The following is a 17,841-nucleotide window of genomic DNA, read 5'->3' on the forward strand; positions in this document are numbered from 1 at the left end:
AGCAAACCCTGTGTGAGCTAGATGCAGCACTCCTTTCAGTGTACAGCTTGACAGTTTGTTCCTGGGGTCTGCCCACAAGTGAAAAACCAGGCATTTATGTATCTAAACATGAACTTAGATGTGCAGTTTAAAGAACTTCTACTTAAAATTAAAGACTTGCTCCTCTTTAAATTGAGGTCATTAATTTGGATTAGAGTTCTGTCCTTGTTAAAGTTAAGGTCAGCTTTGATGATTATCAGTTTCCTTTAGGACAACCTGCAGTCACAGTCTAAAATTCAGTGTCTCCATTTGGATATGTATAGGCCTTAAAAAGGGGAAACTCACCTATGTGAGGGCAGTCTTCCAGTATTTTCAAGTAGCTACCAAAGGTTGGGCTTTACTTCATGAGGATATTGTGAGAGTCAAGTACTACAGACACCTCACACATTCTCGCAACACAGGTTCCAAAACAATGACAGATATTCACGAAAGGAAGTGAAAAAATGAGACAGTGAAAACCAAGTAAGTGGCTGTACTTTATTGAAGTGTACATTGCAGTACTGGCTTACACTTATTTCATGGAGTGTGAAGTATTATTTGATCTCATTTCCTACTGTTATAACTGTTTGCTATAGCCAGGCAGTTTGGCATCTGAAGGCTTCTGCGTGGTTCTGGCCAAGTATTTATATATGGATGTTGCTTTCCATTGTTCCAGTCCATTTCCAGACATGGAATAGGGAAGCAAGGAATTTACCATTCAAACTAATTTTATTAAGGACAGCTCGTTAATAAAGTCTTTTATAGGAACAAGAAGGTGAAGAACATGTATTAAAATACTTGAATGTATAGCTTTACACCTTGAAACTATGGTAATTGATTATAACTGAGTAGTTTGCTTTTTTTCTCTTCAAAAACCAGTTATTTTTGGCCCAAACTGAAAATGTCTTTCTTCCAATATGTTCAGTTCACATTTATGCTACACATGTTATGGCACTGAGCATTTCGAAAACCCATCTGCAAGCAGGTTTTAAAACCACTAATGTACTGTTTCACCTTATACAAGGCAGCTTGCAGAGAGTTTTATTACACAGAAACAGTATATTTCCAGCTTTATTGGAACTAGTTTTACCAAAATCATACTTTAAGATGAAAACTCACCCATTCTGAAAATCTCACTTGATGTTGTAAAATGCAAACAGACAGAAATGTCTGTTTTCAGATTTTTATATTCACTTTAGTGACCCCAGTGAAGTTTAAGAAAATTCTACAACTCATGTTCCCTTGACATGAAACCTCACTAAAAGACAAACATTTTTTCTCTAGCTGCTAGCATGTGCATTTAGCAAGCTGTAAAGAAAAAAACTGTAAAGTGAACGCACCAGCTTGTGTAACAAAGTCAGAGGTTAAATTTTTTCAAGGGACTGGCATTTCAAGGCTGTACTGCATTCTCTTCTCCATTCAGACTTCTTTAAAAAAACCTGCTTTGCATTTCACCTGTGACCTACCTGTCTGGGTGTCTTCTTAGGGCCAAATCTTAGTTTTGCCATACTGACACTGTGTAAACAGTAAATTGATAACATTGTTAAGCTTGCGTGACTCAAATGCACAGACATCACAAGTAAATCCAATAGAAAATGAGACTTAGGGTAATTTAGGGAATAAAAATACAATTTTCATATAAAGCCTGTATCATTGAGATATACAAAATAAAACATGAACTTATGTTATTTCTAATGTCTAATTCTAATTTTATCAGTACTATCAATATACACACACATACACTGACAAGCTCTGCCCTCTGGAAGTGTAAGCCAGCTAAATAAAGCACACTATAAATGTAGAATAGAGTCCATGCCACAAACCCTGTATTGAAAGCATTTTTTATTGTAAATATTCTACATTGTTGCTTGACAGATTCTCAAAATAATTGTGTATTTTACTTAATGAAGTTTGACAGATTGCATCTGAAAGGGGAAGAAAAGAAAAACACTTATAGGAACTCCCATTAATACTTTCTAAGTCTTAAATGGGAATTGTCAGTATTCTAAACCAGACCCTATGATCTGTGATAATTTTTTCTGACGAAAAATAATATGAAGCTCTACTGCTTAGATCAATATCCAGTACAAATCATGTTCTTCTCTCACACACGTGAATTTTGAGGTGCATTGTTTGATGGTTTTTTATCTAAATATTTTCAGATATTATCTGTAAGAGTCTGTTCCTCTTTGGAACAGTTTTTGTCTTCTGTCTTCTCAGGTCCTGCAGATCTGGCATACTCCTTATAGAGTATGATACACAATTTTCCCAGTTCATCTGGGGTGTAGCTGTAGTCTGTATTTCTCTCCTGGTGTCAGAAGACTAAAATTCACACCCACTTATTATTGTTTAAAATCAATGTTACTGAATGTAATTTTGTCAGTGTAACTGGTAAAATCTCCTGTGCATGGGATGCATGCATACATAATGCATATATAATGCACCTGTCCTGTCTCTCCACAGCAGTTGAGCTGATCCTACACTTACACAGCTCTAAGTTACCCTTTTGGTTTCATTAGTGTCACATCGAGATATGAAATGAACAGCTGTCTGCTCCCAATAGGCTTTTCATGCAGTGCTGGAAAAGAAAAATAACTCAATGGAAAGAATGTTTTCTCATGTGTGTCTAAACAGCATTATTAGGACGGCTGGAGAAGTCAAACTCCTCCATCTGTGTTACACATTCCACTGATTCATTTAGGGGGCAGGGTGGTGTCTGCTCACTTTGACACAGCTTTCCTCTGCAGTTGACTTCCTCTTTATTTTGTTCTTACTTATGAAAAAGATCCTTTCATATACCATTTCTTGAGATTTTTCTCTTCTGCCTACAGAAGAGTAGATTCCCCCTTGTAGGAATGAGAGGGTCTTAAAAGTTTTCATTTACTGTTAGAAAGAATTATTTATTCAGTAGTTCTCTGACTGTCAATGTTGTAGGTTTACCTCCAGACCTGCAAATCCATGAGCACCTGTAGAAGGGTTTGTGTGCAGAAAAACTCAATGAGCTTTTAGCAGGAAATTCTTCCTCTCCCAGCATGCTATGAATCACACAAAAGGGCAGCAATACTGATGGAAGCACATGAGTACACAAATAAATTCCCAGACTGAGGCAAGCAGCTCTGATGCCCAGACACCTCTCTCAGGTTTTACTAAAACAGAAGAACATTTTAAAATCTATGGTCCTAGAAATGGAGAGATTTCAGATTTCTCCCCAGAGCAGTGGTAATATGTTGGAGGAGCAGTGTTCCTTTGGCAACTTGCCCCAGAAGGGATCCTGCCACTAGATTTTGACCAACACTTTAAGCTGAGCTCTCTAACACTACGATTCCATCAAATGGAGGCAAGAAAACCTTAAAATGTGGCTTAAAAACCTCACTAGTGGACTGTTTAATGTACAGTGCACATGACAAGCCAAAGATACATTGAAATCCAAAAAAATCTTTGTAATGACGGGTGGTTTTTTAGCTTGATGTGTCATAAGGTACTGAGCTAGAAAGAACTGTGTGGATCACCCTATCCAGGCCTCTGCCTTATGTCTATATATTGTCATTCTAACACTAGTAAACTTAATCTAAAACCTAACAGGATTTCATGGCCTCACAATTCTTGTGGAATGTCATTACACTGAGGGCTGGAAACTCTTCTGATTTCTAGGCTCTGTTTGTCATGGCCATCTTATGCCCATTTGTTCCTGTGTCAGCACTATCTTTCATCATCAGTGGCCCTTCTCTGCACTTAGTCTCCTGATGGATATAGACAGCATTCTTATTTCCTCTCACCCTTTGTTGTATGGAGCTCAACAGCATGGCTATTTTAGACTCTTCTCATCAGATAGTTTTGCCATTCCTCTGATTATGTTGATTTCTTTTTCTGCAGTCTACAATGCAAATTAGACTTTTTCAAGCATGGATGATCAAAGCTGTTTCAGATAAGCTCTCACTAGTGCTCTGTATAATGGCATGCATGCTTCTAATTTCCACCCCATTCCTCTAAGTTTATCTTAGGATCATAGCACATGGAGAGGGTAGGAAGGTCATAGTTATGATGTGATCAACTCACATAACAAAATTTCTTTCCCCTCTATTGTATCTAATGAATGCCTTTCATTTCTAGAGAAATCCCTGTGACTGGTTTCTATTACCTTATACTTTAAGCTATAAGATTTCATCTCACTGCTATTATTCTAATCCTCAAGGTCATTAAATTCTCACTTTGATATTCCAGTCCTCTACTTTATCATTAAGCGTTATGTATGCTTCTATTTAAAAAAATAATGGACATGTATTAAATCCTCTTCTACATACTTCTGTCTCTCCCTTACAAGCAAACCAAATTTCAGATCTCTGGCTTCAATGTCTAATTCTTACTGTACAGCATGCAGCTATAGAACAAAAACACACAGAGAAAAGCCAACACAGTTTTTCTGGGATGACCTTACAATAGTAACACATTTGTTGTAAAATAAAATTTGTTCATTCAATCTTTGATACGGCTTCAGGAAATGAAAACTTTTTGGGGTCACCCCTGAATCAAAGGCAAACCATGAGACACTTTAGAGCTGCATCATCACTGTATTTTTTTAATAGAAGTGAGGATATCATGTTGGAACATTTGGAACAATTTAGTGAATCTGTGTCCAAAATAATTGCTCAGATACTCATGCAGGTATCCCAAAGATAAACTAGCAACTTATATAATACTTTTGTCTAACTTTAATTGGTCATCCAGTATATAGAGAGAATTCTTTTTCTGTTCCAAATACAAGTTCCTGATTTTGTTTATGTAAACCAACAAAGAAGCATTAATATAATCTACAACTGTAGCATCTCATGTGCCTGTCTGTGTTAGTGTTTTATTTTTCAGTGGTGCCCGACTCTTTTCAGTGGTGCCCAGTGACAGGACAAGGAGCAATGACCATAAACCAAAGCAAAAAGCGTTCCACCACAACATGAGGAAAAACATAGAGGGTGGCAGGGCACTGGAACAGGCTGCCCAGTGAGATCATGGAATCTCCCTTTCTGGAGACATTCAAAGCCCACCTGGACATGCTCCTGTGTAACCTACTTTAGATAACCCTGCCTTGGCAGGTGGGCTGGACTGGACGATCTCCTGAGGTTCCTGCCACCCCTAAAATTCTTTGATTCTGTGATACTGTGTGTTTCCAAATGGCTACTGTCTAAAGGCTAGCACATATTATGGAACAAGTCAAACAATATAAGTCAAAAATATTTTGGTAGCACAGAGTGCAGATCAAGGAGAGTCACACGTGAAAGTGAGTTGTGGAAATTATGAACATTTGCCTTAATGACGTCCTTAATTAGGTCAAAGTATTTAGTCAGTGCAAGCAGGAAATTTGTGGTTACGTTATATTAGTAAAAGTTCTGTCAGACATTTCAAAGTGTAAAACGACTGTAAAGTGATGGTCATTCATCCCCTTGACTTGCTGCTGGTTGCATCCAGCTTGTAAACTTCCTTAAATGTTGGGGATTTTTGACAGTGCAAAACACTCTTTAGAAAGATGTAAGGTAATCAGGAAAATATTCAGATGTGCAAATTTATATATGGAACTTCTGTTGGAACTAAATGAGAATTCAACAGCTTTTATGACTTTGAAAAGTTTCCCACAAGGAGATGATCTCAGTGTCTTTCCTCCCATGTATTTCTAAGAAAATCTAGGTCTAAAAGGATCTGGATTGCACATTTCTAGTCAGAGATATGTGAGTGACAAAGTATTTGTAAATAAACATAAACATGAAGTCTCTTCAGACAGGTTTAGATCCATGTATCATGTAAGAGCTATCTGAAGAGGTGACAGTTTACTGACACTATTCTTGTCTTTTTTCATAAAAATATATATAAAGAATATGTAATTCTTTGGTAGTTACATTTGTTTGGTACAATATATAAAGAAAGGCTCTATTTTTAAATCCATATCAGCTTGCTTATTATTTTTAGCTCCTCCAGACAGTGATGAACAGTATGATTTCTGTGTTTGCATGCAGCATGTTAGCTATTATCCATGCACAAAGGAAGAAAGAGTTCCAGAGGTGACTAAGTAGAGTCTAAGGACTCAGTCTTGCAATGACATCTGAGCAGTTTCAGCATCTTCCAGAAGAGTTTCTTAGTTGATAGTAGCAAGAACGTAAGCAAAAGAGTTGGTTAAGGCATAACCATAGAGCAAATGCAAAAGCATGTTTGAAAAATTTCTAAAGCCTTCATTTGTAGCTGTGTTGTTTATGTACTTTAAAAAACTGAACAAAAATGATGAGTCAAAATTGAGAGGATTATGTTTTATCAGTTTGAAGTACAAAGATGAAACTTGAAGTGACATAAGCTCAGCTGAAATCCACTGAAACATGGTTTTGCACTTCACCTGTAATTTACAAAGAGAGACAATTTGACTGAGTCACAGTATTTGTTTCAAGCTCTGTCTTCCCTTTCTCTTGCATTCAGCTTACCTGTGTGATGCTGCCATTCATCATCACTAACCCTAATACACAATTCTGGTTTTTATAGGTTCTCAACCTCGTGCAGTCCTATGTCACGCTGAGAGTCCCTTTGTACGTCTCCTACGTTTTCCACTCTCCTGTGGGCGTCGGAGGCTGGCAGCATTTCGACCTGCAGTCAGAGCTCCGGCTGACTTTCGTGTATGACACTGCCATCCTGTGGAAGGATGGGATCGGCAGCCCACCTGAGGCAGAGCTCCAAGGTGGGTCTTGTGTTTCTTGGCGTAGAACTCATCCTCTGTTACTAGGAGTATAGTCTGCACACAGTAGGATGCGTTTTCAATCATTCCAGTACTAAAACCAAATTTGAAATTTTCATTTATTATCAATTGCAGTCTGTCGTTTCCTAGCACTCGCAGGTGCCTGCTGGGGCATTTATGAAAATTGTGTAAAGTTGACATCAGGTCTTTTATGGCAAAGAAAGACAATTGTATTGTTATATTTGAACTATATGTGCAAAATTTAAAACATTTATATCTACTCAGGACTTCAGGGAACATCATGTAACCAAATTCTGTTAGCACACAAGATGTTTGCACTTTAATGAAAATAATTGAAGCTTTTCTGTGATATCATTTTTTCTCCCTATGAATGGTCAATTTCAGAAACTTTTGATATTTTGAAAATGTTATGAAACATTCAAAAGAAACAGAACTGTGTAATGGGGGCCCTGTCCTCTGTGTGAGAGTAGTGAACTCTGAGACATTCTACAATATCTTAGATTCTGTCAGTAAATGTTTGTGAGTATAACTAGTAGTCAACAAGTCAAAATCTATTATTGCAGAATTTATGTTTTAAAGTAGTTAATTTACTTTTTTACAAACAGTAAAAAGTATTAAACTAAGATTAAAATATATAGTTACACCTATGTGCTGCATTGTTCTTTTTATGCAAATTTACTTAATATTTCCCAGCATTGCACTTCAGGTGTTTCCTATCTCTCTCAGCCTAAGGTAGAATACAGGTACTAGCTGTAATTATGTACATACACTATTTCAGGACTCCTAGAAACCTAAAATCACTTTTTGCTTCTGCTAACTCTGTATATGAAGTACAGAAATCATTGCTATGCCATTTCTGTCCTTATGTTAAGAGCAGGAAATGAGGAGCAGCAAGGGGAATCTGCAGTGCATGAAGAATGAAGCACATGTCATGCCAAGCCTAAAGAATAAGCCACATGCCATAAATCATGTGATGTGCTAGTCACCAAATAATAACCAGATCTAATCCTCTGTCTCAGCAGTTACGTGGTGCATCTTTGCCACAATTTCTCATCTTTAATTTCTTTATTTCATTGTTTAAGAAGCTGATGGTCACATCTTTGGAGGTGCTGAACATTGTCAGTTCCCTTTGAAAACAATCAGTACAAAACAACTCCCAACTTGTCCCAGTCTCATCTGGGTAGTATTTTTTCAGCAGTTGTTTTTCTGGACAGGGAGGAATTAACTGATTTCCAGTTTCTTTCCATACCTCTCAATTCATATAATTGCCCTACATAAATTCTAAGTAACACTGTAAAGCAGTCAGGGTCTTCTAAAGCCCTAATTCATACATGGATATATAGTTGTTTCTGTTGTACCAAGATATATGATTGATACAGATCGTTTTGTACAGGTGGTATACATTCACACTGGTGTGTTAGATTTCCAGCATATTCATGGGGGAACATTCCTGTTTCCTTCTTTTTCCTGGCAAGCAGAATGTGGTACATCACTGGCTGTTTGTAAGGGGGCACTGGAGCAGATGCCTGAACTCTAAAGCTTTGCAGAACTCCAGAAAAAAAGTGTCTTGGCTGCAAGTACAGAATTAAATCACTTGTGTTGTGTAGACAAGATCTTGTAATTTGAAATTAGAATACGTAAGGCCTATGTTTTGTGCCAAATTCATGCCAAAAATTGCCAGCAATGCAAAGTCTGTCAGAAGGAATTTCACAGATTGCAGCACCCTAGAGCAGATTGCTGTGGAAGTCACAACCAGCTGCTCCAGCTAGTGCTGATAGTTGCTACCTTGGCACAGTAGGCAGGGAGGCACTGATAAAGGGTTTCTCTGAAGCAGCTTTCATTGGTAGCAGTCAGCTTGAGTAGCTGGTGAAAACAAAAGTCTTCCTTCTGCAGCTTCCTTCCTTCCCCCGGCAGCTGACCATGCTGCCTGAACCCAAGCACAGACTGCTGTGGGGATTTTGCTCAGCCTGCTAGAGCAGCTGTGTGGGTCCATGGTAGCATGTAAAAGCACAGCTTTGCAGGAGGTTCCCTATATGCTTTGGAAGCTGCATCACATCCTGAAAACTCAAGGCCTTGCTGTGTAAACTGTTGTTTGAGAAGAGTCTGGAGTCAACCCAGAAAGTACCAGCAGGCCCCCCCCAAAACATGTGACATGGCAGGGGTAGATGAAAGAGCATGTCTGGTGTTTCACAGGAGTGTGATTTCTTTGTCCCCTGCAATTAAAACACGCGTGTTAATTGGGTTTTGCTGGCAGGTTCCCTGTTCCCCACCAGCATGCGCATCAGCGAGGAGGGGCGCTTGGTTGTCAACTTCAAGACTGAGGCCCGGTTTCATGGTCTGTTTGTCATGTCCCATCCTGGTAAGTGTAACCTACCCTTTAGCAGTACCACAGAAATAGAGACACCCTTCCCAAATTTGGTACTATTCTGGTTTTTTTCTGTTTCTGCTTCTGATAGCTGATTTTTTTATATATACTATGCTATTGAGATACAGATTTTTCTTCTGTTTTAGATTTCTTACTTTTCATTGATGACTGTATGTTGTCAAACTTGTTGAAATATGCATTAATCTGATGGAAGGCAAATAGTTCCACTTGATCAAGAGCCTGATTTATGAAGGATGAAAATCTACACCATTGTGGGGTCTATGGATATACACCATTAGGGGTCTATGGATATATGTTTTTAACCCCACAGTTATAATTACTATTTATTTATCTTGCCCTAGGAACTTAGCATTGAAATTTCTTTTCTGACTTGAAGCTTTTCTAGGATATCTAGACCTTTTTCAGAGAGAAAGAAAAAGTCTTGTGTGGGCATTGTATCACTCTGTTAATATAACACTCCCACTGACATTCAATTAGTCATTGCTGAGGACCTGTTTCTGCAATTTAATCTGTTTAAACCCCACTGCCTTTATTCAGAATAATTACAGGTGTAATACTCTGTCTACAGACATAAATCTGATCATGAATTCCAGCCTTGGAAAAGAATATCTAACTAAATTAAATCTGCTGAACAACAGTGAGAAGAGGAAAAAAATAGGAAATCTCTTTTAGTTTAACTCAGGTGTTTTTAACCCATAAAACTCCTTCATGGTGCTTCTACTTTTTCTCAGCTGTCCTCTAGTGTGTTTGGTTTTGGCTATCAGGCAGAGATATAAGTGTTAAGTTCCTAAGAGAAATTATGTTGTGTTTCTCTGGGCTGACATTCTAAGTTTAAAACAGGAGGGATTATAGATCTCTGTCACTCTACTCTCACTGTTTTGCCAGTCTCTTAAATTTATTCTTCATACAGTTCTCCTTGTGTAGCCCAAAATCAGCTGCTGAATAGACACTTGAGCAAGAATCAAGGAGGCTCAGCTGAATGGACTGTAATTGATTTTAATTTCAGCTAATAATACCCTGTGAAGGTATTAGCATCAGCTATGGCATTATGGTTTATGAATTATTGGGAATGTTTTTCAGGCTTGGAGAGTTTGCAATGAAACACTAAAGGTGACAAATCTGTCTCTTTGTCATGTTTCTAGCTTCCTCTCTAACTTCCATGGTGATGTCGGCTGACCACCCGGGCCTCACTTTTAGCCTCAGCCTCGTCCGCAGTGAGCCCACGTTCAACCTGCCGGTGCAGCAGTGGAGCTTCGTGTCAGACTTTGCGGTAAAACCTCCGCCCCCGCTGAGTGCCCTGCTGCCCAGCCTGTTAGCTGGCACATGGGTGGAACAGCTCCCCCTCTCTCTGTGTGCAGGTTCGAGACTATTCCGGCACGTACACCGTGAAGCTGATAGCCTGCACCACTGCCCCACATCAGGAGTACAGCCTGCCAGTGATCTGCAATCCCAGAGAGCCCATCACCTTCGACCTGGACATCCGATTCCAGCAGGTGCCGTTCCAATGACATCTTCGTCATGTTTCCTTTCTAATTCGATTCCCATTTGTTGGTGTTGTAATCACGGTACTAGAAACTGAATTTCTTGCTAATAAACAAGGCATTCCTAAATTGGTGGGAGAGCACACACTCCTCCTGCTAAATAACCATTGGTTTAAGGAGAATTACTGTGATACGAGAGTAGCATTTGGGGATCCTTTTTTTGTCTGTTAGCTTTGGCAGTAAATAGTTTTATCAGGTAATTAGTAAAATATAAAACTATTATCAGAAGGTTTTCATCTGACGCAAAATCAGTGTTGAGTCTCTAGTACTGAAAGTGGAATCTCCATAAGAAGATTCATTCAGTCCTAAGGTAGAACTTCCTTCACTGACTGTAGAGGGAGGTGTAAATAGGCAACACTGGTAAAACGCTTACCTTTAAAACTCACAAAATTGACCAAAACAAATCCAGTCCATAGCAGTATGGACTGGATCATATGGGAACATATGGTAACAGGCTAACAGCATACCTTTCGCAAAGCCCAGCTGTGAAGCTCTGTAGCTGGGAACAAATTATGGAGAAATGGATTCTGCTGTAGAAAACATTGGTTTAAAAAAAAAAATGGGGGTCATGTTGGATAGTTAACTGCCCGCTTTCCAGGTTATCAAAAGGGCTAGTGTGACCTTGGGATGTGTAAGGAGGAAGTTATATCATTTCTGTTGTTTGGAGCCAATATAGCTAATACTAGAACAGTGTGGCTGTGGTTCCATGCTCATTAATAGTATAGATTATGCTGTTAAATTATCTTACAGAATAAATCCATGTCAGTCAGGGGTACACAATCACTTTTCTGTTGACTTAGTCAGAGTACACAAGGGAATGTATGCAGGCTTTATGCTTTCATTTGGCCTTATGCCACCTGTGGGAGAACAGATGATTCCTGATAGGGCATTAAGTCCTGGCAAAGAAGAGAGATGATACATGATCTGATGGGAAACCTGCCTTCTCTGAGTTAACCACATTTCAACATTTTGGAGAAGTTTGAATGGAAGGGGTGAGGGGAATTTATACTAGTTCAGCACTTCAGCCTCTGTCTGGCATTTCTAATCTACTTCTAGGGACTCCTAAGCAATTCATAGCAATGCTTGTCCCTGATCCTAGTATAAACAATAAGATGTTGTTATTTCAAAGAAAGGTCAAAAAACGTACAAAAATCATTGCAAAATGGGCAAAGTATCCTAGGAAGAGATCTAAATCTTACCTGGAAGTAGCCTACAAGTAAAAGCTATGGCTGAGAATTAGAACTGCTTGGAATAAATGAATGGACACTGTAGGGGTTATTATATCAGATAAGACTTTAATAATAGAGTATATGGAAGGTTCTGGTACATCAGTTCAAAATAGGCACAAGGTGCAAAGTTGCAACAACATCATGGACTGTGGCCAGCTAAACCCCCATCACCAACAATTTTCAAACCAAGACCAAGTCTGTCTCTTGAGATACTCATAGTAAAAGGGGCTTATGCTTCCTGTGGTCCATGATAATTTTTCCATCTGATCATAGATTGAAACACTTTGTCCCAAAGCAGATCCCAAAAAACCAGCAGTACAATAGCACAAATTCAGTAGGCAGCACTTTACCACTAATATTTTTTAGTCATTCTGCAAAATGAAATAAGCATTGGTATCCACTGTTTTACAAATAAGAAACAGAATACTGAAGGATGAGACTGAAGGATGCCATTCCTTAAGCTAGGGAACTCTTGATACCTTGCCCAGGCCCGCTGCATCCAATCCTCTTGTGCCCAGTGCTAGAAAGACATGGACCTGTTAGAGGGGGTCAGAGGAGGACCAGAAAAATGGTCAAAGGGCTGAAACACCTCCCCTATAAAGAAAGGCTGAGAGATGTGGGGTTGTTCAGCCTGAAGAAGAGAATAAGAGACCTTATTGTGGCCTTCCAACATGTAAATGGGGCTTGTAAAAAAGACTTTTTACCCAGGGCTGCAGTGACAGGATAAGAGGCAACTGAAAAGGGTATGTTTAGATTGGATGAAAAGACATTCTTTGCTGTGAGGATGGTGAGGCACTGGTACAAGTTGCCCAGAGAAGCTGCTGATGCCCCATCCCTGACAGTGTTTGAGGCCAGGCTGGATAGGGCTCTGAGCAACCTGGTGTAGTGGAAGGTGTCCGTGGCAGAGAGGTTGAGTGAGATGATCTTTAAATGTGCCCTCCAACCCAAACCACTCTGTGACTCCCTAAAAGCAGTGAGTGTAGGTGTCACAACTGGACCAGAATTACTTTTGACTGCAAAGTCTAATGATAAAATCATGAGGTAGGGCAAGAGTTATGTCCCCCAATTCTTAGTCTAATGCTCCATCTCCCATACTAAATTATCTTCTTGGGCTTTTTAATAGGAGGCTTTTCATTTCCTTGGAAACCTTTTCTTCTAATTTCCTTTGAAATTGTTTTCACTGGTCACAAGTGAGGAACCATTTTAAGAATCAAGAAGAAAATGTATTTGGTGTTTCCCCACTTGTTCACTATTTCGTTTTTTAACATGTGTCATCTACATATTTCCTTTTTCCTCTCTCCATGGCCCCTGAGAAGTGAATCAGGTAACCTGGAACTCTAGTGAGGATTGTATTACCACTCTTTCACTCTGGGATTCCCTGAAAATGAACAATGTTCAACCTCCACGCTTTGCTTTATCCCAGTCCTTTCATCATCTCCTTTCTTTCAATGTGTATGACTATTTCCTGACAAAAGCACTTCCAAACTCACGATACTTGTTACCCTGGGATGGACCAATCACAAGAGTGCTCTATTCCTTGAGGTACCAGGTATTACATGGGCTTTGATCCCATGGGTGATCTGCAGTGTCCCCACATCATCCACATGCAGAATTGATGGACATGGCAAATAGGCAGAATAAACTGACAGTTACTCCTCTCACCCAGGAGATCCTCAGATTATTTTTTAAGAACTCTTATATAAAATGTCTCAAATGTCCATGAGAATAATTACGCTTAAACTACTGTCATAAATAACACAGCTGGAAACAGTTGTGCTAATCTAGTATTTGTGGAACTACTACCAATGGCCTGTTTTCCAGGCATTTAGATGGAAGCATTCCAAGGGAATGAAATTTTTTATCTTTTTTTTTTCTTTGCAAAGGCTATGACAGTAGGGCTCCTTTTTCTGAAGAGTAGCACTCCATTTATAAAAAGGTTTGAGCTCTGCATTCTTCTCGCCAGATCCTGTTGCTTTGATAAGTTTTGAGACTCTTGTGAAATGGACCTTGTTCAAGACCAGAATGTTTTCTTTGGTGTTTTCTTTCCTTCCTGTCCACACAATTATACATATAGATACATAAATATACATATATATGTTAGCTTCTTTTTTTTGTTTAGTGGCCTCTTGTTATTTTTTCTTTTTTCTTTTTTTTTTTTTAGGATACATGTGTCTTCCACATTATTTCCTCAGGTTTTTAAAAACCTTCTGAACTTAGGCTCCCCCAGTTCTTCTAATCACTGTATCATTTCCCTTTTATTATGCCATGTTCCTTTATAACTTGCCTTCTTTCTTTTGTTTATGGTCCTATGAAAAACTGCTGTTGATAGTATTGATTAATTTTACACTTTTCATGTAATCAAGGAAGAACCATAGATAAGTATGTCAAATATATAAAGAAAAATACCAGCATAAAAAGATGTTCAAATGGTTTGGTTCATTTTCACATGCATGATCTGATATATCCTGCAGCTCATTAGAAGAACTGATATTTGCAAACAAATTCCCAGCAATTTGTACTTTCAAATATTGATAGAGGATCAGAAGCAGAGGTGACACTTGTAAGAATGAGAATGGGATAGAGAAAACAGGCTGTGATGAGTCCAAGACAAGTTACTGAGGGAAAAATTTGCCTCATGTTACCCTCACACATAAGTTGCCCTGGACACCTCCGTAGCTGGGTGGAATGAAACTAACCTAGAATACTATCAAATATCACAGATGCAGATAATCCAAAAGTTGTTTGCATATAAAATACATAGAAATATATTTCTAGTACCAGGACATCTTTTTTTGAACTGTATCATTGCATGTAGATGTGCAGAGCTGATAAGTAATGTACATTGGGAGAAGATCTTGCTTTGTTTTAAGAGTTTAAGCTCATGCTATGTTTTTTTCATTAAAATGTTTTGTTGTAAGAGCCTTATGCTTTTTTGGTTTTAGGTCAGTGACCCAGTGGCTGCTGAGTTCAGCTTGAACACCCAGATGTTCCTCCTCTCCAAAAAGACACTGTGGCTGTCTGATGGCTCGATGGGCTTCGGGCAAGAGAGTGACGTGGCTTTCTCAGAAGGTACAATTGTGCACAGATCGCGTGCATTTAATTTGTGTGCCACACTAGCAGGATCTTGTTGCTGTCAAAACAAGATAGGAGGAAGGGTTTGTGCTCTTTGCACTAAGCTTCTCGACAAGGCTTTGTCAGCTCAGCCTCAGAGCTGTGCTGTCTAACTGGATGTGAACTCTGTGCACTATTCACAGGGGATGTCATATACGGTCGGGTGATGGTGGATCCCGTGCAGAACTTGGGTGATTCCTTCTACTGTAGCATCGAGAAGGTTTTCCTGTGCACAGGGGCTGATGGATATGTACCCAAATATAATCCATCCAACACTGAATACGGGTGCCTTGCTGATTCTCCATCCCTTCTGTACAGGTTTAAGATTGTGGTAAGTGTTCTAATTCTGGGAGGATTAATTTTTTTCTAATTTGTCTTATCCAAAACCCACCTGTTCTTTAAAATATTCTTAACAGCCTTTTTTCCTCCTGGTTCATTACCTTTTTGGGAGCTGCCTTCATTAAGTGTTTGACCTAAGTTAGAATCCCAAAATAGGCTTTTTCTCTTGCTTTGTCTGTATCCACAGAGAGACAATAGAGAGAATTTTAGGAGACATCCAAGTGAGGTGAAGGATTGGAATTTGTTTCATATTTAGCCACCCAAAATCTAGTGTATACTGCAAAGTTAGTCATCCAGGTTGCCTCTGTAGTCCATAGGGAAAGAGAAATACTTCTAAAGTTGGCTTGGATGATCTAATTTCCTTCCTGAAAATAACTATAGAGTAACCCCAGGTAGCTACAGACCTGATGCCCAACTTTTAGAGTTAACTCTAAGTAAGATAATTATAGCTCACTAGAGCTAAACATATTTATGTGACTATCTGTTAATGAAATGAAACGTAGCTTCTTTAGACTGGGAAATAGACTTCTTACTTTCATTTCAGACCACATTTATGTATCTTTTTTTTATTTAAGAGCTGTAGTATGGTTGTTCTCTAGTGTTTTCCGCTTTTATTCCAGAAAGGCAAGCTACTAAATAGAAGTTAATACAAGTCAGATGGGATCACAACTGCTTCTCAGGTCTTTTCTCTTGTAGTAGTATTTCCCTAGACTGTATAAAATAGCATGTTTAAACAACATTTAAGCATATATAACATGTATACAACATACAATTTATACATTGCAAATAAATGCTAAAACTGTTTTTCCTCAAACAAATGAATCTGTGTCTTACAAACATTTTTCCCCTCCATGCAGGACAAAGCTCAGCCAGAGACACAAGCCACAAGCTTTGGAAATGTACTTTTTAATGCAAAACTTGCAGTAGACGATCCTGAAGCAATTTCATTAGTTAAACAGCCAGGCTCTGATGGATTTAAAGTAGACTCAACTCCTCTGTTTCAGGTATGATTTCTGTAGCTTATTAGCAATAGTACTGAACCAAGGAAGAAACACTTGCACAAGTATTATTGTTAACTGTAAGTCAAATTGAAACCAACAGAAAGATTTATTCTGATTCCAGTTGCAATAAAACACAATTATAAATGCTTAGAAACTTCTAGATATATATTCTGGAACACTTATTGAAGTGTTTCGGTAGGGATACTCTAGCTTTTCTCATGTATAATTCCACAGGCTAACCAGAAGTTAAGCAAATTGTTCTCGTACATTTCTTTTAAGAAGTTTTTAAGGTTCTTGTTGCACAGCATCGTTTTATTGCCTCCCATCTCACTTCTCAAAGACAAAAAAGTTAAAAATCATAAGCATTTATAGTGAACTTAATCAAAATCAAGTTGATACTCGGCATTTTCTGTACAATTCATTCCTTGCAAACTTGCACAGTGTGAAGCACTGGAAAGCCTAAAAATTGACAACTAAAGGGTGCAACTACTTCTTAATTAAATATAATCCTTCAACTGTGTACATTCAGCCCTTTGATCTATATAACCCAGCCAAAAAGTTCTCTCTTCATTATTTGTCTCTAGTATTTGCAAAACTGCATGCACAACTCAAGTGTATAAATTAGTAGGAAAAATATGTAGGAGACTTTGATTCTACTCCTTGCCACTTCAGTATTAAAGGTCCCATTGTAAGCATTAGAGTATTTAATAAGAAAGCCTACTTAAAAGTATAAAAAGAGTTTCAAATCTGCCCCCAGGAAAATGAAATCTCCTTTTTTATGTGAAGAATCCATTTCTGTGGATTCCAATGCCATGATTTTTGGTCCTCTTCCAGTCCAAAAAAGAGAATATGAAGAAACAAAAGTATATCTTGAAAAATACTTGGAAAAACAAGAGTAGAATAGAAAATGTGTTATTTCTCAAAATAATGAAAGTGGTCTTCAACCATTCAAATTAACAGGCGGTAGCTTTTGGACAGTATTCAGACAAGGCTACTTGACCTTGTGTAAGCCAAATCTGGTATGTATCCAGGGAAAATGAGAGAAATTGAAGGAAGGTAGTATTATCTCACACACAGATTGCAGAGACCCACGCAGAGTGGATGAAGTCTTCAGGCACCTGTGGAAATTGACTGTTCCAAAGCACTGCTCAAAGCAGGGTCACCTAGAGCAGGTTGCCCCAGACCATGAGCGGTTGGCTTTTGAACATCTCTATGGAAGGAGACTCCACAGGCTTCCTGTTCCAATGTTCAGCCATCCTTGCAGTAAAAAATTGCTTTCTTATGTTTGGAGAGAATTAGAGTTAGGGCCTAATCACTTGGTAGATTGGGCTTGGAAGGTCCTTTTCTGTGTCCCATCCATAGCTAATGATACTTTGTATGGCTTTTGGTACTAATAGTACCAAAATCATGCCACGGCCACAGCCTTCTTCATCTGCACTTGGTAGCTGCAGAGTCTGACTGTGGAGAGGAATGGAGACTAAACCCTCTCAAA

At 38.7% G+C, this 17,841-nt stretch overlaps 1 protein-coding gene across 1 annotated transcript in view; it reads left to right on the forward strand.

Moving 5' to 3' along the window:
* Positions 1–17,841, forward strand: part of FREM2 (FRAS1 related extracellular matrix 2) — a 121,403-nt gene that overhangs the window by 98,640 nt on the left and 4,922 nt on the right. Inside the window, exons 17-23 of the mRNA XM_063391980.1 lie at positions 6,532–6,724; positions 8,997–9,101; positions 10,271–10,398; positions 10,487–10,621; positions 14,841–14,967; positions 15,153–15,340; positions 16,206–16,352. Coding sequence (XP_063248050.1) covers positions 6,532–6,724; positions 8,997–9,101; positions 10,271–10,398; positions 10,487–10,621; positions 14,841–14,967; positions 15,153–15,340; positions 16,206–16,352 — 1,023 coding nt within the window. The remainder of the gene's footprint in view (positions 1–6,531; positions 6,725–8,996; positions 9,102–10,270; positions 10,399–10,486; positions 10,622–14,840; positions 14,968–15,152; positions 15,341–16,205; positions 16,353–17,841) is intronic.

This window comes from Prinia subflava, chromosome 3 (genome assembly GCF_021018805.1).
Source record: "Prinia subflava isolate CZ2003 ecotype Zambia chromosome 3, Cam_Psub_1.2, whole genome shotgun sequence".
In the NCBI taxonomy this organism is placed as follows: domain Eukaryota; kingdom Metazoa; phylum Chordata; class Aves; order Passeriformes; family Cisticolidae; genus Prinia; species Prinia subflava.